The sequence below is a fragment of the Delphinapterus leucas genome, chromosome 10 (genome assembly GCF_059928025.1).
Source record: "Delphinapterus leucas isolate spDelLeu-1000000601 "Yukka" chromosome 10, BTC_Dleu_Yukka2, whole genome shotgun sequence".
Classification (NCBI taxonomy): Eukaryota; Metazoa; Chordata; class Mammalia; order Artiodactyla; family Monodontidae; genus Delphinapterus; species Delphinapterus leucas.
The window spans coordinates 40,335,637-40,360,444 of NC_143138.1; the positions used below are offsets into that span (position 1 = coordinate 40,335,637).

Consider the following 24,808-nt stretch of genomic DNA (forward strand, 5'->3'; position numbering starts at 1 on the left):
GCCAACAGTGTTTCTTTTTTTAACCCCTGAAAAATATAGCCTACCCAGGCTTCTGCGACACAGCTGGTGGGGGGTGGGATAATTATGGCCAGAGTGCAGGCAATGCTGAGGGCCAGGGGGTGGGGAGAGCGGCTGGGCTCCTTTTGGCTCTCAATAAACCATGGCCCCTTTATGTTCAGTTCCATTCATTCATTCATTCAACAAAAGGCTATTCAACAAAAGGATATTGAGGACTATATTCTGTGTTAAAAACTGCAGTGGCTCCCACTTCTGGGCACCTAAACACAGGACTGGGTGCCCTGCATCCATTATTTCATTCCCGCTTCATGATGGCCTTGCCAGTAGGGCCCAGGCTCTGGCCCTTATGGACCCTTGGTAGGAATCAGACAAAGACCCCCATCTTTTAGGCAGACTCATCCTCAAGACAGGATGTGTCCCGTGTCAAGCCCAAGGCAGGCTGAACTTGAACCTCCCAGCACCCCTAACTGGGTGGCTTCTTGCACAGCAACCCGGCAGCCCTGCTCTGAGGTCAGCATCATGGTCCTTGTTGTACAGGTAGGAAACTGAGGGACCCTGGGCAGGAGGGCCCAGGTATGCTCGGGGTTTGGTTGGAACCCGGGCAGGCTGTTCCCAAGGCCATGGCCTCTCCAGGAGTGACCTGAGTTTCCTGTAAGCCCAGAGCAGTGCACACGTGGTTGGGCAGAGCCGGCAGACAGCGGGAGCTTTGGTGGCCTTAGCTCATTCATGCCTCTCTAAAATGCGTCTGGCCGAGGTGCGCATGGCCATGGGTGCACACTTCAAGGGCAGGGTGCTCTCTTCAAGGGCAGGGTGCTGTGCTGCCCTCTGTGTATTCCTGGGACTAGGAATGCAGCAGGATCTCGGTCAGTGCTGGTTGCATCAAAAAAAAAAAAAAAAAAAAAGGCATGAATGAATGCATGAATGAATGCATGATCACCGCCCTCCCACCAGAGACTTCAGTCTGACTGGGTAAATGAGACATGTATTTGGGGCTATCACATGAGACAGTTACAAAGAGAGTTCATGTTTTGCCAACATGTGTTCGTTCACCAAACAGTGATTGAGCTTTCACTAGGGCCAGGCATGGTGCCAGGACCTGGATGAACCATGGTGAACAAGATATGGTTCTGGCCTGGCAGTGTCTGGAATTCTGGAGGAGGGAGTGCCTGAGTGGGTCTTTGGGAAGGTGCTGGGGCATTGGATGAGGAGCAGGGAGGGAGAAAGGGCAGAGTAGGGGAGGGTCAGACCCTGCTATTCCCAGGCCCTCCCAGACATTCCCCTGATCTAGAAGAAGAAATTATCTGTGGAAATGAGGGGTTGGGCTGTGGGGGGCATGAATCCCCCCAGGCCTGGGCACAGTGGAGCCCAGATGGCACTCTGCAGGTCAGCCAGGATGACTGAGGTACTGACGTGGAGGAGGGAGGCCGCTGGTCAGCCACTCTCCCCCCCAGCTCTCTGGCACTGTGCTGAGCACCCTCCCTGGGACAAGGACAGTCACTTGTCACAGCTCTAACTGAAGACACTTCTGCAGTCTGGGATGGGATGCTCTTGCAATCCTAAGAGGGCTGCAAGTCTCCCTCCCTCTCTTCCTCTCTAAAACCAGCCCTCTCCTGGGATTTTTCACAGCCCCCCTGGGGAGGAGGAGAGCTGGGGCTCCAGCTTCTCCCTGGCTAAGGGATTTTTCCCCAGGCTCGCTCCTGTCTGCCAGCCAGGCCACCTGTTAAACTTTGTAGACCAGTGCTGGAGGGAGACCAGTGGGCTGTGGGCCATGGAGTGGGAGTTCCCCAAGCCTGGTGGAGTTCTGGGGTGGAAGGGACTTCAGTGGGAAGGGGCTCCTGAAGGCTGTGTGACCAGGGGCAAATGGAATCCCCTCCCCCTCCCGTCCTGTGTCATATGCTCAAACCAGGAGCAGTGGGGTGTGCAAATGAACATGCCACATGGGGGCACACGCCACGTGCGTGGTGCAGATGTGTGATAAGCTGGCCTAAGGTGGGGGTCTTAGTGATGCTCAGGGAAGATGGGGGTGGGGGTGGGGAGGAGTGTGACCCCTTGGCATCACTGTATTTGCTGTACTTCTCAGGGAGTGTGTCGGGATGCTATGTTCCTTGGCCCTCGACCTTTGGGGTCAGGAGGGGTCCCTGCCAAGTCCTCTGAGTCGAGGAGCAGACATCCGCCCCGGGGGAGGGGGGAAAAGGGGGCTTCCAGGAGAGGACGCCGGTGGGGCGTGGTGAGAGGGGGAGCAGAAGGCGGGGCTGGTGCGGAGGGGTGGCGGGGAGCTGGGCAAGCCCCAGCCTTCCGGCGGTGGAGGTGTGGGGTCGGTGGTGGGCTCCCAGGTGCTCTCTTTTTAAAAGGCCGGCGGAAGCCGCGCGCTCGGCCGCACCTGCAGAGCAAACTTGGCGGGCAGGGCTTGCGCCTTCCCGAGTGTGGCGGCAGCAGAGTGGGCGCCGGGCTGAGCGGCTGCGGTCCCCTCGCCCCCTCGTGCTCCCGGCGCCCGCCCCCTCCCGCAGCTTCCCCTCTCGGCGTCTTCCTCGCTTGCTCGCTCGCTCGCTCTCCAGCGCGCTCTCCAGCTCGCTCTCCTTTTTTCCTGCTGCCGTGCGGCTGCCGCGGCGCCCCCGGGCGCCCGCATCTCAGCCGGCTGAGCTCGCTGCTCGGCTCACGTTCCACTCCCTTCCTAGCCCGGAGCCCTCGGCCAGACCCCGCACCCCGGAGCCGCCTCCTCTCTCCCTCCGGCTCGGACGTCGGGCTCCGCGGCGGACGGAGCAGGGCTGCCTGCCGCTCCCTAGCTCGCTGGCTCGCTCTCGCCGGAGCAGCAGCAGACCGCTGCGCGATTGGAGGCGTCTCGGGCCGGGCGGCCGCCTGCTCCTCCCCGCTGCGTCCCGGACTCCGGGCGGCCCCGCGCCGGGCTCGGACCGCAGCGTTCGAGCCGCCCGCCGCGGCCCGGGCTCCGGCCACCGCGAAAAGCCAGCCTCCGGCCGCCGCCTCCCTGCGCCCCCGGCGCGGGCGGGTGCGCCACCGAGTCCTCGCCGGCGCGCGGTGAGTTGTGGCCCGCGGAGAACGGGCAGAGGGGACCGTGCCCTCCGGCCTCTGGGGCGCGAGCTGCGGCGGGGACTCCAGGGCTCGGGGAGGTGGCCTCTGACGAGCTCCCGGGCTCGGGGCTGCCCAGAGGGCCGGCGGACCGGAGCTTTCGGGGCTGGAGGGCGCGGGACCCGGGCTAGAGGGTCTCCCCTCGGGGCTGGGGCCGGCTGTCCCACCGCCCCGAGACAGGCAGTAGGGCATTGGCTCTTTCGCGGGCCTGGGGGAAAGTGTCTCTGTGCCTGGGATTGTTTCGGGTTTCCCCGACTGGGGGGTCGAGCCCGCGCTCAGGTGGGGGCGGCGGCATCAGAGCGCCCCCTCTGCGGAGAGACAGGGCGGGCGGGGGCGCGGGCCGTTCTTTGCCCCGGTTCCCCACGGTCTCCCGGCGGGAGAGCAGCGTCAGCCTCGCGCGCCTCTCCTCCTTGACCCACACCAGCCCCGCGTCCCGCTCCCGTGGCCGCCCCAGCGTCGCCTTCGTCTCCGACCGACCCCGGCGCCGGAGGCTTGCTCTCGGCGGAGGCGGGATGGGACGGCACCCCAGGGTCTGGGGTCTCCCCGCGGCCCCGGGACTTCACGGTCAGGTGCTTCTCGGATATTCGGGACCGACCCTCTCCGGGACCCTGATGAACCTTTGCTTCTACGCGGCCGCGGGGCGGGCAGCCGGGCCGTGTCCGTGTGTTCGTGTGTGTGTGTGTGTGTGTGTGTGTTTTCGGGGGGTCCCTCCGGGGTCGGCTTTCCCCGGCGCTCAGGAGCTGAAAGCGCCCCCTCCCCGCGCGGGGGCGGGGCTGGGAGGGGGAGGCCCCGACTGCGAGAGGCGCCCCCGCACCGGGGCGGTCTGAGGCTGTTTGTGCTGAAATGGGGCGGCAGTGGCGGCGGCAGGGAGTCCTGAGGCCCGAACCCAAGAGCGACCCCTCGCACAGGCCGCGAGTGACACCCCCGCCTTCAGACTTTCGGTCCTTTTTGGAGGAGGCTCCTTGTCTCTTTCCCTACTCCGGTCACCCTCCCTGCCCCTGGTGCGGGAGAAGCTGCTTTGCGGGACTGAGCTGGTCTTGCTTAATGGGGTGCCCCAAGCCTCGTGTCTGTTGGAGCCGTGGTTAGTCTGTCTGCCCCTCTGTCAGTCTGGCACAAAGCCAAATGACGGTGGAGGGAGGATTGTGTGTGTGTGTGTGTGTCTGCCTCATAGTCCCTCCTCTCCTCCATTCTGGGGTGAGGTTGGGGGCTGAGGGCTGGCAGGGCGGCCAGCTCTGTAAGAGTCTCCATGCTGGGCACCCCATTCCCACAGCCTTCCATCCCTGGGCCAGCTCATGGTGGAAGTGAAGAATGTTCTAGTTGCCATTGCCTCTTCCCCAGGATGTGTCCTGGGTCTGCCTTGCTTTCTCCCTGGCTCCACAATGGATGCTGGGCCCCAGGCTCTGGGTGGGCACCTCTGCGCCTCAGAGGCCTCAGGGCATGAGGTGGTGGGAGAACTTCCATGAAGAGGTGAGGACTTGCAGGGGCTTTTCTGATGACCTCTCCTGACGTGGCAGAGAGAATTCCCATGGAGCAGTCTGGAGGCCCCTGGGTGTGGTCATCCACCGGACAGGGCAGGGGGCTTATCTCCTCTCCTGGGCAGGCCCTGGGACTAGTGGCAAGGGCCCCCGAAGAGGCTACAGCGGGGAGTAGGGGTCAGAGCCCTTGCCCCTCTCCCTGATCCCCAAGAGGACCACTTCCTGGAGGGCCTTCCCAGCCCCTAGTGTTCTCTCCTGGGGATGGGATGGGGAACCTTTGGGGATGGTGCCTCTGAGCCTCTGCTTAGCCCCGGATGGGCATGCCTGTCCACTTGTGAAGTTGGTGGCCACTGTCTTCATCTCCCCCCAACTTTTGTCATTCTAGCCCTCAACTTTCCCTTAAATGTCAACATCTTCACACCTGTCAGGGACAAAAACATCAAAAAGTTCTTCCCTCCTGAGGTCTTGCTCGCTTCTAGGGCTACCCATCCCAGGGGCATTTGCTGTGAAGAGAGATTCAGAGACGAAGAAGGCAATGCTTAACCCAAAGGAATGCTCTACCGGTGGTGGATTTTCAGGAGAGAGATGTATGGGATGTTGGGGGCAGGGCATGCAGCACATCCCATAAAATAGGTCCTGAGCTGGCAGAAGGGGAGGAGGGAGCAGGCCAGGAGTTGAGCTGCCTTCTTGGCTTCAGTGGTCCAGCACAGGCCGCTCCTCCCACCTCCCTCCTCTCTCCTCCCGCAACTTTCCTCCGTGTGGCTTCATTCTGTCAGAGGCTTGACATCTCCAGGAGGGAGCGCCTTGCACAGCGGCAGGCAGGCAGCTGAGGTAGGTGAGAGAGTTAGCGAGCAAGCCTGTGGATGAGCAGCGTGCTGGCCAGACGGGTCGGGGGCGGGCCCAGACCAGAAGGGCTCTGCAGCCCCCACCTGCTTCCTGAGGGGTCCCCTGCCCAGCTTCCAGGATGCTTAGCCACACCCGAACCTGTTCCACTGCAGGGGGACAGCTGGCAGGAAACGATGGCACCAGGACCATGGCCTTCTGAGCTTTATAATTACAGCCACAAGATACATCCTCTCCCCTAGACAAGTGTGGGGCCGGCAGCCCCTAATTACCACTGACCCCAAGACATCTGCCCACCCCTGCTGTCCTTCTCTGCTCAGTCTAGCACCCATTTTCCAATGGGCAGGCCCCACTGGCAGCCTGGGTAGCTGGGCCCGCCAGCTGCTGGATGGGAGTTTATCTCACTTCTGCAGAGTGAGGCCGCCTTTGCCACCTGGAGAAGGCGCGGGGGAGCTGGCATCTGGGCTCTGGCCCTGCTCACTGGGGCTGGCAGAGCTGCTGGCTGCCCAGGCCAACCTGAGGGAGGAGGCCGAGGGGCTTCCCCTGGTGGGCAGCGGGCCCGAGTGGAGGGCACCAGCTTTCTGGTCCTCCCCCCCCACCCCAGCCTGGTGCCGGCTCCTGGAAAGAGCAGGGAGGGCTTGTTTCCGTGTCCACTCTGCCCTAGTTAGCAGGGGAGTATCAAAAATTAATCTCAAGATCTCACTGCCTTTGGCCCTTGCCGGAGTGCAGGCTGCCTTTTCTCTGGCTCCTGGGAGCTCTGTTTCTTTCCTGGCTGTGCAGCTTCTGGCCTCCCTCTGTCCTCTGCTCTCCTTCTCTTCCACTGTCTCCCTGCTGCCTCTCAGCCCAACCCCAGGCATGTAGCTTTGCCTTCCCAGTGGGCTTCTGCTCCCCGCCAGTCCTGGAGTCAAGCTCTGGGGGCTTCTGCCTCAGTACCGCCCCCTCTTCTGCTCCCCCAACCTCTCTTTCCCTGCCTGAGCTTTGCTCCTGAAAGGGAGGCTTATAATGGGAACTCGCTTAGGAAAGATGAAGCCTGCCCTGCAGCCCTGCCCCCCAGCCCCCCAGCCCACAGGGCAGAGAGAGTCTCTAGCTGCCTGTCCAAGTTTCTCTTGGCTCCTTGGAAAAATGAGCACCACAAGGATAGTAAAAATCACCCTTAAATGAAAGCTGATGACTCCTGTCGAAATGTTTTATAATTAACCTCACCGTTTAGCAATCTCGTGGCAGCAGTGAGGCATAAATATATGTGTACACACGTATATTAAATAAATTGGGGAATGCGGTGCATAATGACATTATCTGGACCCCATTCAATTAAGGTAGATATTATCTGCAGTAATTGGGAAATGCCAGCCCATAATGACAGCCCGTGCCATTTCGGCTCGAGCCGTGCTGACGAGCAAGCTGTGGTGTCTCCCTAAGCCTCCCTCTTCTCCTGGAGAAAGCCCTGGCCACCCAGGGGCTGTGATGACGCCCTGGGGAGCTCAGCTGGCTGGCGGTCCCAGGCTGGGCCACCTGCATCGGGACCAGGAGGTTTGAGTCCTCCCTGGGTCCCCCACACTCAACCCTCCCAGCCATCCCTCTGTCCCTCAGGGGGACAGACTAGTCTCTGGACCCGTGTTCTGGCTGGGCTATGACTTCTAGTAACACTTCATCGCTACAGGGTTATTTTTAGATTTGAATATAGAAATAAAGATTGGGGACTTGACCTGGATTCTTAAGTTTTTGGCCGGTGATCGCTTCTCAGATGTCATGGCCCCTTCTTTGTGCCTGGCCTCAGGGTGCCTTAGGGTGGGAAGTCTGCCCCACAGCTGTGGTTCTGTTCGTGGCTGTGCAAGGCAGTAGGGTTTGGACATGGGCTCCCTAAGCCAGTGGGCCCGAGGTTTCCAGGGCAGTGCCGGGGTTTGGGGGGGGGCGGACAGGAAGAAGGAGGAGAGAGGAAGAAACAGCATTAGCAGGAAGCCCACAATGGCAACAGCTGCAAACAAAGGCACTTGCCCACTTGGATGTTGTGCTGGAAAACTGGATGGCCCTGGCAAGTGGGGGTGGGGTGAGTTGGGGCCAGAAGGAGAGGCCTGGGGGTCTGCATGGGGGCTGCTGGTCGGAGGAGACCTTGAGCAAGCGCGAGCTTGGTGGCTGGCCCCCTGGCTCTGGGAGAAGGCGAAGGTCAAGGCTGGGCATTTTCTGAGCTGAATTGGTGGGACCCAGTGCCAATGAGATGTGCTTGCTTTGCCGTGCAACTGATGGGAGCTGCTGTGGCCTTAGCAGGTGGCTGCGTTTGAGCCTCTGGTTTCTCTAGTCCCGAGTCCCTGTCTGCTGTGCTCACAGTGGGCCCTCCTTTCTCCATCCACACCATGGCCCACAAGGTCCTGCTTGATCTTATGCTTGGAGCCGGCTCTGACCTCCTCTCCTGCCTCTCTCCCTTCCCACCGCCTTCCAGTCATGCCGACCTCCTTGCTGTTCCTTGAACAATGAATGCTAATCATATGCCCACCCCAGGGCCTTTGCACTTGCTGTTCTCTCTACCTGGGATGTTTTTCTCCCAGATACATGGCTCATGCCTTTACTGTTTTTAATCTCTGCTCTAATGCCACCTCCTCTGAGGAGCCTTCCCTGACTATCTTTTTCTGAAAAAGCTCCTCTGGATCATTCCCTTTCTCCTTACCTGCCTTGTGTGTCTTCATAGCCCCTTGATCCCCTGAAGTGCCACCCATCTGTGTGTAGATGTATTTATTGTCTCTCCTGCGCCACTCCCCACTGGGATGTTGGCTTCACAGGGCAGGTGTTTGTATCTGTTTTCACTTCCAGCGTTTCCCCAGTGCTCAGAACAGAGTCTGGCACACAGCAGGAGCTCAGCACGCATTTGGATGGCACATTGAATAACTGAATGGTCATGGATTATATTCCATGCCTACCCACACAAGAGGGTTGTAAGAATTCAGGGCAAGGTCTGAGTCCCACTCTGGGAACCTGGAATGCTGCTGCAGACCCCCACTCCCTGCCCTGGGCTCCACACTGGTGAGGGTGGTGCTGTGCTGGCTCTGGGCAGGGACCTGGCTTTGTCTGGTTGTTGATTGAGAATTTCCTGCATTCTGAGCCTTGGGCTGGGCACTGGGACACCAAGATGAGGGCGGTGCTGTGCACCCAGGCCCTTAACGTGCTCTGAGGCTTATCAGTGCCCAATAACAACACACAGAGAGAGGCTTTATGGCACTGACTGTGGAGGAAGGAGATAACAGGAACTAGAATCATCAGGGCAGGCTTCCTGGAAGAAGAAGTATCTCAGTTGCTCACTTGAAGGGTAAGCCTCACAGGGAGGAGGCTGGAGGGAATCCAAGGGTCAGGGAAGCATGGGCAATTGGTTTGTTTCCCCCTTCTTAGTTTTTGCTGGCATGAAGCTCAGGAATTATGTCCTCCATCCCTTCCTTCGTTCCTTCCACACGCATTTCTCAGTACCCACCGCATGCCCAGCACAGAGCCAGTCACTTCTGAACCAGGCCCTTGTTTTGGAACAGGGAGAGGATGGCTTTTGAAGTGAGGTCTGGGGTTTCTGAACTTGAGAGGTTCCTGATCAGGCCAGGGAGCTGGAACAGCTCAGGGAATTGAAGGGAAGGGGGCATGGGGTCCAGACCCCCACTCTTCCCTCCTTCTTGCTCTTAGAACATGGCTCGGGCTGGGTCAGTGCCTGGAGCAGGGCTACTCTTCTTATTATTCTAGAACTAGATTACCTGGGAGAGAAGGGTGGAAAGACCCCAGGGATCATTCAGTCACTTCCACAGACCCTAGTGGGGGATGCTAGGCACCGTGCAAGCTGGGATGCAGAGATATCAAGATGAGGATGACGTGATCCCCTCAGGTTGTGGTCCAGGTGGGGAGAGGGTTGTGCTGCTGGGGTTTGAGGGAGATAGTTGGTCACCCCCTTTCCTTAGGAACCCAAATCATACAGGTGGAGATTTGTTGCTGGTGCAGCTGGGGTGGAGCGGGCTTCTGATGACCTGCTTCCTGGGTTAGGCTTTGTCCATTTGAAAGGAGACTGTCTAGCAAACCTCACCTCTGCCCAGCCAGCGCAAGTCCCCAGGGGTCAGGAGAGAGGGGGGCCTTAGAGGTGACCTGCAGTCCCAAGGGGGTGGGGGTGGTGTAGGAAGGAGGGGAGAGGCCTCAGGTTTCCCCTCACTGTCCCCTTTGGCGAGTGGAGCTGCCAGCCCCTCCTTCCGTGGAAATGTGAGATGTGGGCGATGAGGCGTCTAAACAGCTCAGGGGGTTCAAACCCCACTTCGCTCCTCCATTCACAATCCCTGAGTTCTCCCAGCACCTGGGCTGGGCTGGGCCCAGCAGAGGTCAAGGTGAAGAGAGCTGAAGTAGGTGCTGGAGGGAACCGGGGCAGGCAGAGGGGGAGGGCCACCATAGGTCCGGAGGCCTGGCTCAGGAATGTGAGGAGGGTGTGCTGGGGACCCCGGGCAGGCGGGGAGTCCTTTCTGGACCTGGCTTTCCTCGTTCCACCCGCTCAGCCCTAGGGGCTGGCCTGCTGGCCTGCAGAGGAGCCAGGAGGCTGAGCGTCCCCTCAGAGGGCTGGAGGGGGGACTGAGCCGCTCTGGTTGTGGCCCCCACCCCTGGAAGCAAAGCGCAGGGTCCCTCCCTCCGACTCTGCCCTTTATTTCGTGTTTGGGAGAATTCTATTTCTTTAGCTTTTGGAGAAGAAAAAGCAGCTCAGTGAAAACTAAATTGGAGCTTATTAAGTCACAGTAGCTCTCTTCTGGTTGTTGTTTTGTGGTTTGTGGTTCTTTATGGCCCAGGCCCTGGCTGGAGAGGGAAGGGTTGAGGTCAGGCAGGAGAAAAGTCTGGAATCCTGCTTGTTAAGACTCGGAAGGGGTCACTGAGGTAGGTTTGGCCAGTTCCTCGGGCGTCTGAGAGACCCTCAGGTGGTGGGGCTGGCTGGGCTAAGGGAGGGGTGAACTGCAGCTCTCCCCCCAGCCTCCCCTCCCCCATCCCCTTTCACTGAGGAGAATGTTCTGGAAAATGCCATTGGCCAGTGAACTATTGCTCTACCCTGTGCTCCTCATCTCTCCCTGCCTAGTTCTGTCCTCCCTGGAGAAAGGATCTAGCAGGGACAGCAGAGGGAAGTGAGTAAGGGGCTGAGGAGGGAGGTGGGAAAGGGAGACTGAGGATGGGAGAGGAGACACATCTGGGGGTGGGTGGCCATCCTGGTGATTTCACTTCGGGCGGGACCCCCCCTAACGGTCCCAGTTTGAGCTTTCCTGGCTGTTTTGGACCTGGGGGAGTGGTCTGAGGGCTCCCAGCACCCCCCCAGCTCCCCCCTCCCCTGCAGGTGGAGGTGCCCCGTGGGGGAGGGAGGATCAGCCGGGCTCCCCGTGTCCGCCCCACCCCCAGCCTCTGCTCTCCTGGCTCCTTTCACTCCCAGGTATTTTTACTTTTCCCTGGTGCCTGTTATGCGGATCAAAGGAAGGAGGGGAGGCTGAAAGAGGCGGTGGTTTGCCCAGCTCTTGGAGAAGCTCGGAAAAGGCAGGCCTGGTAGGTCTGAGGGCTGGAGGGGACTCGCTGCAGGCAGGCTGGGACCCAGTCCAATGGAGAGAGGCCTTGCGGGTGTCTGAGCAGCTTGGGGCAGGGCCTGGGGCCTTGCGGTCGTGATTCTCATCTTGCAAGTATTTGCCTTTCTCCTCACTGAGGCCTCCTTCCCCTGTGTGGCCTCTGTCCTTCCCCTGCCTATGGTGTGTGTGTGTGTCTGTGTGCGGGCACTGATCAGCCCAGAGGTGCTCAGGCTTCAAGAGAAGCCAGTGTTGAGCCCTCACGAAGGATCTGGAAGGCTGAGCAGGGCCTGACTGTCAGAAGCTGCTGTGCATTGGTTTCCCAGCCTGAGTCTGCCCTGTTGCAGCCTCGGCTCACCACCTTGTCCTGATGCCAAAAATCCCTCCATTTGAAATTTAAGAAAACCAAGCCTGACTTCCTAGGATATGGGAACTGGGCAGGGCCTGAGAGACCCTCGGGGCCAGCGTGGCGGGGTGGTCAGGGCCTGGGCGGCCTGCCCAAGCTCCGTGTCCCTGGGCTGTGTCACTGTTTGACGTTTGGTGCCTCAGCTTCGTCATCTGTGTGATGGGGATAAAAATCCCACCTGGCTCATAGGGATGAGAGTGTCACCTGAGAAGCACCTGCGTGGTGGCTGGCACACAGCGCTATGTTGTCCTTTGCTGTTATTTCTCCATGGGGCACAATTGGCGTTTGGACAAGACAGTGTTTCATTGTGTGGGCTGTCTTGCCCATGCCATCTCTGACCCTGCCTGGATGCAAGCTAGTAGGTGACTCTCATCATTGTGACAACTGAAATGCTCCCACAGGGACGGGATGGCCTCCAGCCTGGGTCTTATTCCAGCCCATCCATTTTACAGATGTTGAAACTGAGGACTCCCTAGGGGACAGGTGTGGCCTCCAGCAGGGCAGCAGCAGGACTGCAGGGTGGTCTGAGGCTTCTGCTGTTTCTCTTCTGAATCCCCTAGAACTGGCCTCAGCGGCTAGTATCCCCCATCCCCTCACTCCCCACAGCCCCCTGGGGGAGAGATCTGATGACTCACTCACACAAAGGGGTGAGTGCTGATGAGGGGTGCCCACAGGCGTAGCTGCCCCTCTCTTGTATCTTAACAGCTCTTAAGCCTTCCCCAAAGCACTAACCACCAGCCCTAGGTCACTGAGTCCTGGCTTCCCGCCAGCTTCCCCAGGCTCTCTCAGTGTGATTGGGGCTGGCTTTGAGTCCCCACCCGCCTTGACTTGCTGTTTGACTTCGGCAGAGTTATGTGGTCCCTCTGGGCTACTGGTTCACCTGCAGAAGGGGGCTGAGGAGAAGTAAGAGCCATACTCTTGGCCTCTGAGGAGCTAAACGGAGGAGGGAGCATTCTGATGCGGGGGTAAGATGTGAGGTGAGGGTTTAGAAGAAACCCGGGAGCTGAGGCTGGATCCTGGGGTGTGCCCCCTCTCCTCCTCTACCCCTTGTGCAGACCTGGAGCAGTCAGGGCCTCTGTGGGGTGGGGGATGGGTGGCTCTGAGGCCACCACTTGGTCTTGATAGAGGGACCGTATTTCCAGGGACACCTCCCAACCCAAACACAAGCTCTTCTTCCAAATGGCTAGGGAAACTGAGGCACAGAACGGGTTAGTGGCTGCTGGTCTTCATTTGACAAACCCATGGGGAAGGGGGCCTTGGGGTCGCCCCCTAGCCAAGCCCTGGCTCAGCTTTCCGCCTTTCTCCCTGGGGCCTCCTGAGTCGAGGGGAGGGAGGTTGCTGGTTGTAAGGGAAGGCTGGGCCCACACAAGGACGTCCTGGGGAAATTAGCCCAAATTAGCCATGAGAGTGAGGAAGAGCTGGTACTCCCTCCTCCACCCTTGCAGATAAATATTTAATCACAGCAACAATAGTAACGGCCATCACCATAACGTGCGCTAGCTCAGGCCAGAACCCAAGCCCCACTCGCAGAGGGAGGAAGTGGGGAAGAGAGAAGGAGCAAAGAGAAACTAAGAGAGAAAGACCCTTAGAGAGGGGGAGGGGAGGGGAGGGAGGGAGGCCCAGCAAGAGAAAATGAGCCTCAGTTGGGTTGACCGCCCGCCCCCCCTCCCCCACCACCCGCCGGCCGGGGTGGGGCAGCTGGGGTGGAAATGGGAGGGTCCACCTAGCCCTCCCCAGTTCAGCAGGAGAACCCCAAACCCCTCCGGCAGCCTCAGCTTCTCCCTGGCAGCCTCAGCTTCTCCCTGGCCTTCAGGCTGAGCAGCTCTCAGCCAGACGACTTCTCCTGGGGCCTCGTTGGCTTTCCTTGTCTCTGAGTCCTCAAGGAGCCCAAGTGTGTCTGGTTCCAGAGCTGGGAGCCAGAAAGCTGGGTTCCAGGCAGCGTTCTGCTGCTTGCCCCCTGTGTGACTCGGGTCAGGTGCTCTCCTGCTCTGGGCCTTGGTTTCCTCATCTCTGAAATGAGCTGTGCCCTGTGGGACCGGTTTCTGCCTGCTCCTTCCTGTGGGTGAGTGTTGAGAGGGGCCTCTCTTCTGCCCAAGCCTCCCAGGCTGTTGCCTGAGGAGAGAGCTCTCTGAGGCCTCGGGTCTGATGGTAGTGGGCACAGGCCTTAAGAAATCTTCAGACACCACCCAATTTCTGCCTCAAATTCTCCCATTTGGACCAAAGTTGAGCAGCAGCTGGGAGGAAACCAAGCTCAGGAGATTGTGGAGTCTTTGGCTATAACCTCCAGCATCTCCTGCTCTCGGGCTCCTGACGAGAGATCCGAATTGCTAATGTCTTCTTTGGGCTTCTCTTTGATTCTCTCTCTCTCTCTCTCTCTCTTTAAGGTTGGTAAGAGGAGAGCATTGGAGCTGTTTTCCCCTTGATGCCAAGATCTGCCAAGCTAGGAGCACTCTCCTCCTTTCACAGTCATCCACCAAGAACAGGCCTGCAGGACGTGGGGACCAAGCCCAGAGCTTTGCTGCACCCCAGGCACGCCCTGCCATCTGGGAGCATGGCCTGTGCCCGTAACTGAGCGTTGCCTGCGGGGCGAGGAACACCAGCATGGTTCAGCCTGCTGGCTGCCATCAGCCACCCTGCTGCTGAAGCTGCACTGGAGAGACTTGTGGGGGCTGCTCTGCCCCTGCTCCCCCAGGCTGTGGGCCAGGGGCCCACACGGCTAGGAGGGAGGCCTGCCATTCATGGGTCTCTAGGGATTTCCGAGATGCCTGGGAAGAGGGGCTGGGGCTGGTGGTGGGCCCGGCTGCTCCTTTGCCTGCTCTTCAGCCTGTCTGGGCCCTGGGTGCCTTCCTCCCTGGGGAAGCCCAAAGGCCACCCGCAAATGAATTCCATCCGCATAGATGGTGACATCACCCTGGGAGGCCTGTTCCCGGTGCACGGCCGGGGCTCAGAGGGCAAGGCCTGCGGAGAGCTCAAGAAGGAAAAGGGCATCCACCGGCTGGAGGCCATGCTCTTTGCTCTAGATCGCATTAACAATGACCCGGACCTGCTGCCCAACATCACATTGGGCGCCCGCATACTGGACACCTGCTCCAGGGACACCCATGCCCTGGAGCAGTCGCTGACCTTTGTGCAGGCGCTCATTGAGAAGGATGGCACGGAGGTCCGCTGTGGCAGCGGCGGCCCGCCCATCATCACTAAACCCGAGCGCGTGGTGGGTGTCATCGGTGCTTCAGGGAGTTCGGTCTCCATCATGGTGGCCAACATCCTTCGTCTCTTCAAGGTTAGTGCCTGCCCAGCTCCTTTCTCTTCTTCTCCTCCTGAATCCGAGGGAGAGAGTGTGTTTCCCAGCTCCCCGAGCAATATCTGAGAATTTGGGGCTGACCTGTGGTGAGGAGGGACCCAGCTCCGTGGTGCTGACCGTGGTGCTGAAACAGCACCTGCTGCAGGCAGCTCCTTGATCGACTCTGCTCCTCTGCGGGGAATTCTGAACCGGGAGGGGAAAGGAAGTACTGGCGAACAACAGAAGGGAGGAGGAGATGGGCAGACAGAAATATAAAAAACCCAGACAGATGGACGAATAGAAATTTAGGTAGATAGAAAGGTAGACAGATTAAAAGATAAACATAGAATGAGAATGTGAATGTTGGAGACTGCCAGGGAGAAAAAGCAAGACTTTTGTTTTGACATTGTTTTTCAATAATTGCAATTGCCAAGAAAGATCTGTTTTTCTCCTGGGCAGCTGAGAAAGCCCCGCGTGGCCCTCCCGCTCCACCTCAGGATTATAGTTAGAAGATGTGTCCTGATTTTTTGGATGAGGTGTTGGCTACCGAGCCCGCAGTGAACGGAGATGAGAACGGGAAAAGGCCTGGAGGAGCGGGCAGTCCCTGTTTCTGGTGCCCTTGGCCCTGAGCTTAGCCTCCCTGGCTCATTACCTTCCTTCTGCCCCTCTTCCTTACACACCTTTCTCCCCTTCCTTCTGGAATCCCTCCCTGCCCCCTCCTTGCCGCCTCCCTTCCTCTCTTCCTGGGGCAGGAGCTGCTGATTTGCAATTCAATTGGAGCCAAGTGCTTCGCTAAGCTGCTAAAACTACTGAAAGCTACTGGGTAGAGAGAAAAACATTACAAGCATTTTACCAATAATTATGTGCCTGCTTCTCTCTGGGAGCCTCCTCGTTTGCTGTGCGTGCGTGCGTGTGTGTGTGTGTGTGTGTGTGTGTGTGAGAGAGAGAGAGACAGAGAGACAGAGAGAGAGAGAGGGAGAGAGAAGAGGGTGAGGGAGGAGGAAGGTGGCACAAATGGAGCCTCTGGGTCCCTTCTTCACTCTGGTGTTAGATTCTTGGCCTCTGGAATTGGCCCCTTGTCTCCTCAAAGGCTCCAGAGTTAGGGAGTGGACAGAGAGAGGCTGTTTGGCCTCATGCAGGATGGGAAGCGCTGAGGCTGGAGCCGTCTCTCCTGGACCCTTTCTGGAACACGTTTGCCCAATCCCATGATGCATCAGTACTTGGGCGGCATTTCTGGGGGCCGGGGTAGAAGTGGGGATGAACGGTGCGAATGTCTCTGTGTTGGCTGCGGGGGTAGGTGGGGAAGAAAGGTGGTTGAGTTGTCCTGTCACAGCAGGGGCGGGGTTGGAACTTTGCCATAGGCTGGTCTGGGCCACGTGTGCTGTGCAGTCCTTGCCTTGGGGTCTTCTTCCTGTGGTGTTGGTTTTGCTTGATGATCCAGATGAAAACATTATTTTAATTTAAAAACAGATGGATGCATTCTGAAGGATGCAAAATCACGCTGAAGCTGGAGACTTGAAGGAGACTTTGCCTTTGTAGCGGGCAATTTGAACAACCCCTGGGGAGCAGTGTTGCTTCTGGACATTCGTTGGTGGGATGGCTGGGGAATGGGAAACTGGTCCAGTCCCTCCACCTGCCCAATTCTGCAGTGAGGAGTAGAGACCCAGAGGGGAGGGGGAGCAAGGCTCTGTGGTCCCAGGGCCTAGTGATGGCTTCGGTGAGCTGTGTCACCAATTCAGCCTGCCTTCCCTGGGCTTGGGAGGTGAGGCGACCTGGGTCAGCAGCTGTCATCCTGTCTGAGTGGGGCACAGCCCCCCAGCCTTTGAGAAGACCAGACTACAGGTGGGGCTGCTTCAGTGTCCTTTTCTGAGCTTTGTATTAAACACCTTGGTGAGCCTGGGTGTTTTAAAAAGTGTTTTATAAAGATGATAAAACAACGTGATTGGGCCCTTGGGGCTATGACATTGGTAAGGGTCCTTCCCCGCCATTTCCCAGAGGGGAACCAGTACGCACTTTATAGGGAGGTGGAAAAGATCAAAGGAGCTGAGAGGTGTCACCAGACACATGGCCAAGGCTCTAAGAAAGGTCGCTGTCAGCATGAGGCCTTGAAGCGGGTTCTTGGAAGCCCCACACAGCAGTGGGCTGTGACTGCTGTGCTGACCTCTCCCAGGATGGGGAAGGTCGCTGGTGGGGTGAGGGGGTCTGGGGCCAAAGGGCCTCACCAGCCGAGGGCTCTTGCGCTGCCCATCTGGTCACATGTGAATGTGGCGTGGCCTGGGTTTTGTCCTGCACGGAGAGCAAGATGGGACTGGGAGGTAGAGGCCTAGGGAGGGGAGAAGGAAGGGGGACGGAAGGGGCCTGTTGGGAAAGGAAAGGGGACGGGCAGTGGGGGAGATGGGGAGAGAGGCAGAAGGAGACAGCTGGCTATGGTACGAAGTCCCTGGGTCCCTTTTAAGAGCGTTAATGTTCCAGGCTGGCGACAAGAGGGCTCCTCAATAATTAAACTGGTAGAAATGAGAGGCTGGGCCAGAAACTGAAAAGCCACTTACAGAGACAAAAAGGTTGAACTTTGAGGAGGGAGGTCAGGTGCAGAGCTTCAGGCAGGGAAGGGTGAGGGAGGGGCATCTTGGGGGCCAGGGGAGCTGCGGTGTCAGGTGTCTGTTTCAAAGGGCATCGCTGCGCCCCAGCCCCGCTCCCTGCCAAGGCTATTAGTGGGGTCTGCTGGGAACTTCCCCCAGAGGCTGTGATTACAGCTCTCTTTCCTCCGTGAGGTGGATTTCCTGTGCAAAGCTTAGAGAGGAGCTCTGGGTTTGGGGGCACATGGGGTAATTTCCTGCCTGGAGAATGCTGATGGGGTTCCGTCAAGGCCAGGGTATGAGCAAAACTCACACCTGCCAGAGCTGCGAGGGGCCAACTTCCTGTCGTACAGTTGTGGAAACTGAGCCCTGATCAAGGGACGGGCCAGGGCTGGGAGTCAGGTCCCAGCTCCCAGAACTGACTCCTTCCAGACTGCCTGCCCAAAGCAACTGGGTTGGAAGTGGGGCCTCAAGCCCAGGCCTTCATTAGGGATCAGAAGCCCTGACTTTGGGAAGTTGTGGGTCTGACAGCTTATATCCTTTACTCCCCTGTTCCCACCCACTCCTTCATCTTCATTCTGGCTCCATTCTCCTAGTTAAGGGAATATTGATGGAGGTAAAGAATACTTTTCAGAGGAGAGCCTAACGCAGAGGATGTGACCTCTACGATGCTATGTCGTGGGAACAGCCCAGGTTCTGAAGCCAGTCAGATCTGAGTCTGAATCGCTGTGCCACCAGAGTTACCTCACCATATCCACCATATCTACTCACCATACCAGTCACTTACACCATAGTATGAACGAGTCAGTAACATCTTTTCCTGAGAGCAGTTATTGTTGGGGGGAAAAAGAACATAGTAAGTGCCCTGGAAGGAAACAGTTTTCCAATCCTTGACCTGTAAGAGCTCAGAAGGATCCAGAAATCATTGCATTGAGTCCCTCATTAATTTTGCAGTGGAGAAAAAACAACAACAACAACAAAAACTGAGGCTTGAAGATGGGAATGTGGCCTAGCATGGTGGTTAAGAATCTGGAGACTGGAGCCAGACAGCTTTCGCCACCTTGGCAAATCGTTTAGCCTGTTTGTGCGTCGGTTTCCTCCTTTGTAAAAAGGGGATGACAGTGGTCTTCTAGGCCTGGTGTGGGAATTAAGGGTTAATGTCCAGAAAAGGCCTAGCCTGGTGCCTGGCACACAGTCAGCCTGCAGAAAATGTCATTGCACAGCTTGTAGCTGGGCCTTAAGTCAGCATGAGAGGCTCCGTTGATGTGGAAGAGGCTGGACCGGGTGGGCAGGGACAGATGGTGACCTTTGAGGCTGATCCTGGAGAGGACCGACCATCTGCTGGGCCTCAGGTGTCTCCCTGTGGTGTGGAGACTGAGTGGCCAACTTAACTTGCAGGTAATGAGGGTTTTCTGGCTGTCACCACAGTGGGGTTTGAGCACTAAGACTGGGGTGGAGTGGAGGGAGGGCAGGAAGGGGCAGGTGGGAGAGGGGATGCCAGCCAGCAGGTGGAGGGCAGGTGCCCAGCTTCCTAGGAGAGGCCGGGCCAGGGACACTGGTGGGCGACAGTGGCTCTCTGTGCCACGTCAGCCTGGCCTGTGAGGGCTTGTCCCTCGCTGGGCTGTGAGTGCTGGTAAGGGTTTGTGGTGCCTTTTAGAGGAAGCTGCCTGCCAGGTGCTTGGCTTGTCTGCCCCTCAGTGCCAGGCCCAGGGCTCCTGGGGAACCTCTGTGGCTCAGCTGATACCCCATGTTCTGTTGAGGATGTGGCTTTTCTGTCTTGAAAGTGTTTTCACTGCACAACCAGGAGGAACTTTCAAGAGGGTCCACCCACTCTCACACAGCCTGCCTGTCTTCCTTGAAGACAGCTCTGTGCTTGCAGCGCCCAGGCCAAGAAACTTGGTGGCATTTTTGACCTCTGCCTTTCTACCATCTGCAAATCCTGCAGGCTCTCCTTTAGGACACGTCCTCGTGCTGGAGTCTCCTCAACCCCCACCTTGTGCGCTCTCACCCGGATCCGGCAGAAACCTCTCTCCTCTCCCTGCTTCCAGACAGGCCTTTCCACAGCCCAACCTTTGCTCAGCTAACAGAGCGATCTTGCTAAAAGCCAAATCCAACCTGCTCCCCACCCTGCTTAAACTTGTTCTTGACTTTGCATTGCTCTTAGATTAAAACGCAAACTTCCAAAATGCTTGCCAGTCTGACAGGCCCTGTGCTACCTGGTGCTCTGACCACATCGTTTTGCCTCTCCTAGGTGCACTCCATACCAGTCCTACTGTTTTCTTTATGTTCCTTGAAGACACTGTGCTGTTTGCCCACCACAGGGCCTTTGTACCTGCTGTCCCATCTCTATTGGAATGCTCTCCTCCTACTCCTTGAGGCTGCATCCTTCTCATTCAACCTAAAGTTTAAGTGGACTCTCTTCAGAGAAACACCCTCCATCCCCCAGTTATTCTATATTATTTTCCCATCTTCCCCTTCATGACCCTCACCACAGTTTGTAGTCATGTCCGTATTTCTTTGTTTGTTTTCATGTTTCTCTTGGCTTCCCCTCTGGGCGGCTGCCTGTTTTTGTACGGCCCATGAGCTAAGAATGGTCTCCGTGTTTTAAATGGTTGAAAAAAAATTAAAAGCAATATGTCATGACACAGGAAAATTATATGAAATTCAAATTTCAGTGTCTGTAAAGTTTTATGGGAGCGCAGCCATGCCTGTTCATTTACATATTGTCTAGCACTGCTCTTGAGCTATGCCCTTGGAATTAAGTAGATGAGACAGAGACCATCAGCTGACCCCTGCTGGCCTCTAAGTTGCACCTATAGGACCCCAACAGATCCCAGGTCCATGGGGGGCCCTCAGGAAATCATGGCTGAAGGGACTCATGGAGAGTGAGCCATTTGCAGCCCCCATGTCTCCCCAAACTCTGCGATGACAGCAGGGTGGCCCCTGTCTGCAGAGCCTGCATGAGCTCCTGGCTGTGGGGATAAGTGTGGGTAAGCTCACTTTACCATGGGGTCCAGCCACTGGCCACCAGTGCCCACCACTTTGGTGACCCCTGGGCCACCTGTTTCCTCCTCCCAAATACCTCCAGCCCCTTGCTGACTTACGGAATTCTTTTTGCTTAATGCTTTGTTCCCCGTTAAAGGGTATCCCCATGTCCCACTATTGGCTGTTATTAGAGATTTGTCCCAAGAAGGCTCACTCAGTGAATGTTCGGGGGTGAATGAGGGGCCCTCCTGAAGAGGTCGTTGGGGTAAAATAATCACAGCATTTACATGGCATGTATCCTGTGTCAGGGTCTGCCCCAGTCCTCACAGCAACCCCCAGGGGTAGGTGTACAGTGGTTATCCCCATTTTACAGACGGAGAACTGAGGCTCAGAGAAGCTAAGCAAATTCCTCAAGATCACACAGCTAGTAAGTGGTGGAGCTGGGATATGAACCCAGGCTGTTTGACCCTGAATCTACCCTTTTCACCACTCTGCTCTCCTTTCTCTTGGTCATCAGATAGTCTTGGGTGAGATCTGGCCCAATACTCACTGTGTGGCCTTTCTGAGTCTCAGTTTCTGTGTCTGTAAGAAGGAGTGTGATGATACTCATTAGGCAGCAGCGATAAAGTATGCAAAGCCTTTAGCAGGTGCTTAGGGGTTGCCGGTGTTACGAGAACAGGTTGGATAGACATTAAGGTGTGAGAGGGGGTCGGGGAGGAGTGGAGGAGGTGTAGGAAGTGGTCTTGCTGAGGGTGACTGTCAGGGCCCGTTCTCCTGAGGTGAGGACCACGCAGCCCTCCCTCTGCTTTTACAGCATTTCTCTTTCCCCCAAACCCTAGGTGTCCCTTTGTGGTGGGAGTCTGGGGAGGGGGCCTCAAGACCCAGGGTCAGGCCAGCATCTAAACAGAGTGGGGAGGGAGGGGAGGGGAGGGGAACAGCCCTGACCACTGAGTTGCCAATTCTCTCTGTGCTCCCGGCAAGTCCTTCCCTGTGGGTGGGGCACTGGGGTACAGGTTGCATCGCCTGGTGGTTCTCAAGCCTGGAAGCTCATCATAGTCACCTGGGGAGCATTGGATTCCTGGGCCTCCAGTGGTGAGGAGCCCTGGGGGCTGGGTCTGTATTTGCACACCTGCTGGGAGGCTCAGCTGGCCGCTGGATGGATGCTCTGAGTCCTCCTTGGTGTCCCGGTATTCCTGTCCCATCTGGCTTCTCCAGCGAGTGCCCCCGCCCACCCCGCAGGCCTCTCAAGCCCACTTCCTCTGATGTGTACCTTCGGGTTGCAGGACCTCTCTGAACGCGGGAAGTTTGGGTGTGGAAGCAAGAGGGTTTCAGCTCTGATCACTGGACTGGCGAACAGGCTCATTACTGGGAATGAAAAGGAGAGAGTGGAGGCCTTTGGGGGACCTCTGGGTAGACCTCCTGGAGATGCCCTGGAGGGAGGCCTGGTGGGCTCCTGGAGCGTGGGTAGGGCTGACAGGGCCCCTGGGCGAGGTGTGTGACATTGTGGAGGGGCCGAGGTGGGGCTGAGCCTGGGGAAGCTCAAGGTCATGACTGCTGGTTTCTGGCTCGCTGTCCCCTACCTGGACCTTGGTTGGCCCATCTGTAAGAATCCATTCATTCATTCACTCACCAAGTGTGTATCCGGGCCTCGCCCTGCTAGAGCTGTGGCCTCCAACTGGCTACACATTGGAATCAGCTGGGGAGTTTAAAATTCCTGGGTATCCGAGCCCCACCCCAGGATTTTGGATTTAATTGATGTGAGATGGGGCCTGGGCTCCCCAGGTGATACTCACGTGCAACCCCAGGTGGAGAACCGCCACGCTAAGCAACTTTACAAAGCAGGCAACAAAGCAGATGGAGGCCTGGCCCTCGTGGGCTTCCACGTTTGAAGGAAAGGCAGGCAGTGAACAGGTAAAACACATAAATTGTCACGGGAGAGCTCTTCCTTGTAGGACAAAGCAAGGAGGTGGCTAGAAAGCCATGGGGGGTGGGGGTGCCAACTTAGACAGGATGGTTGGAGGTGGACTTTTTGAAGGGGGACATTTGTGCATAAACTTGAGTCGAGTGAAGGAGGTCGCCCTACGAATATCTGGAGGAAGAGTTTTCCAGGTAGAGGGAACAGCAAGTGCAAAGGCCCTGGGGCAGGACTGTGCTTGGTTGCTGACTTGACCCAGGAGCTCAAGAGGGAGGACCCAGACAGCCCTGGGGCCAGGGGGAGGAGGACCAAGGGGGCTCCAAAACCCACATCTGCTCCTTCTAGCTGCAAAGGGTATTGGGGGAGGAGGGTTACCAGGATTCTGGTGACCTTGGGCAAGTCACTGGGCCTCTCAGGCCTTCAGTTTCCTCACCTGTAAAATAGGTAGGTGGTTCTTGACCAGTCCTTGTGAAGCCACAGAGGTGATGGGGAGGAGATGTAAGGGTAGAGCCCATGTGAGAGGCTAGTTCTTTCTCCTGGCTCTCCCCGTGCTGGCCTCTGGCCTCCCCCTCCCAAGCCCCCTGTACCTCTTCTAACTCCTCCCCCTTCGTTTCCCTGCTCCCCGCTCCCTGACCTGAGGATGAACAGAGCTGGAGACAGGAGGGAGGCAGACGGGGACCCTGAGGGGCAGTAGCTTTCAGTGGTCAAAGCATGGGCCCTGGGCCAGATGGCCTGGTTCATACCCCTGCTCTGCCGTTTATTACCTGGGAGGCCCCTCTCTGTGCCTCAGTTTCCTTGTCTGTAAAATTGGGGACCCTTGCAACCCCCACCTCATAGGGCCTTGTGAGGATTACACGAGGATTACACAGAAAGAGCTCAGGGCAGTGCCTGGCATGGGACTCGATATTGGCTGAGTGCCTGGCCATGGGGGGGCAGCCCAGAGCAATGGCCTTAGAGGCAGCCACACAGTAGGTCACTCAGATCCTGGCCCCAGATCACTGGGCCTGTCTGGACCTCACCATCTCATCTATAAAATGGGCAGAATCACATGCACCTTTTAGGGTGTGGATGCAGAATGATAAGAATGGGAAGCGGGTGGCAGGCTGGGCGCACAGTAGGGTCAATTATATTTGTCCTCATCTCTTGCTGACAGAGTATCCAAGGGGCCTTCGAGGAGGCGTGTGGTCTGGGCCATGAAGGGTGGGGGGCTCTGTGGGGCGGAGGGGCAGGTTGCTGGCTTTGGGCAGAGGAATGACTCTGGTGAGTGTACCCGAGTCCCCCTGTGTGACGGTCCTGGGGTCCTCCCGACCCTCCCAGTTAGGTGTGGGGGATGGTAGGGTGATCTCCGGCTCCCCCCTTGGGGAGGGCTGAGGGTCCCCTTACCAGAAGTCTCCTATAGCTTAGGGACCTGCGCTCTGGGCCTGGCTCTGCTGCTGACTCGCTGTGTGGCCTTGGGTGGGTGGGCTGCCCTCTCTATGAGCCGAGGGTGTTGGATTAGGTGGGCTCTGACCCCGGTCCTTTACCTGGAGCCTTTCCTGCAGAAGGAGCGACGAGCTTACTCCTCAGGTTCAGGCTGACCACCCGTGGCCTTCCCTGATCGTGGGCCGTGCTTTCCAAAGCCTGCCTCCCCGCCTTTGCCTGGGCCATGCCCTCCTCCTGGAATGTCCTCCTTGATGCCTGACGGGCAGAGTCGGGCTTCTCCCCCAAGCCCTGACTCAACATCCAAGACTTTCCTGACCCTCCAAGGTCTGAAATCCTGGGGTACATGGGGTTTCTCGTGTGGCATTCTTGGGTCTCCCCAGAGTTCGTATGCACATTGAGGGCAGGACTGGGTTGGACCTCTCTTGGTGCCCGGCCTGGATACAGACAGAAAGACAAATCAGGGAGCCTGCCATCCTTGGGACCAGGAGTTGGGCGAGGGAGCTGTGCCTGCCGCATGGGTGGGGCTCACAGGCCGCAGGGCTAAGCCCACTTTACTTCCCCCTGCCAAGCCCGGTTTGAACTGTGTACTTTTCGGTTTCCCCTGAATTACTAAACTAGCATTTTTATGACCAAGACATGTTGGCAATGAAAAGAAGGAAAATTCTGCTTTATATTCCAATTGACCTTTCCACTTGCCACCTGTTCAGGGGGCCTGGGCTGGGGCGAGGTGATGAGATGCAGGCCCAGGCCTCGCCTCCTGGGGCTGGGGCTGGGGCTGCTATGGAGAGTCCTGGTGTGTGTGTGTGTGTGTGTGTGTGTGTGTGTGTGAGAGAGAGAGAGAGAGAGAGAGAGAGAGAGGGGGAGTGAGAGACAGAGGGAGCCTGGTGTGCTTGTGGGGGCCTGGCTCTCCCACCTGCCTGGGGCTGCAGGAGCTGGGCCTGACCAGGCGACCGCCTTCCCCACAGGGGTCGCTCTAGACAGCAGGATGGCTTTGGGTCGAAGCTGGAAGGGGTTTATGGGAAGCCTGAAGTGTGAGGAAACGTTAAGTGCCTTCTAAGTACTTTGATTATTTTAAATTGCTTAAGTGGTTTCTAAGATGGTCCTAAGTATCCTGGTGACAAAATCAATTAGGAAAGTACAACAAACTCAGTAAGAGGAGAGTAGCCCCCTCACCTGCCTTCCCTGCCCCCATTCCCACCTGGGCCTGGCCGCTCAGCCTGGACCAGGACCCCCTCCTCTCGCCTCCCAACATCAGACTGGGGCT

At 57.6% G+C, this 24,808-nt stretch overlaps 1 protein-coding gene across 1 annotated transcript in view; it reads left to right on the forward strand.

The window, feature by feature from the left end:
• Positions 1–14,127: 14,127 nt before the first annotated feature.
• The window catches only part of GRM4 (glutamate metabotropic receptor 4), a 95,995-nt gene continuing 85,314 nt past the window's right edge, over positions 14,128–24,808 (forward strand). The window contains exon 1 of the mRNA XM_089919871.1: positions 14,128–14,646. Within this exon, the coding sequence (XP_089775997.1) occupies positions 14,128–14,646 (519 nt within the window). The remainder of the gene's footprint in view (positions 14,647–24,808) is intronic.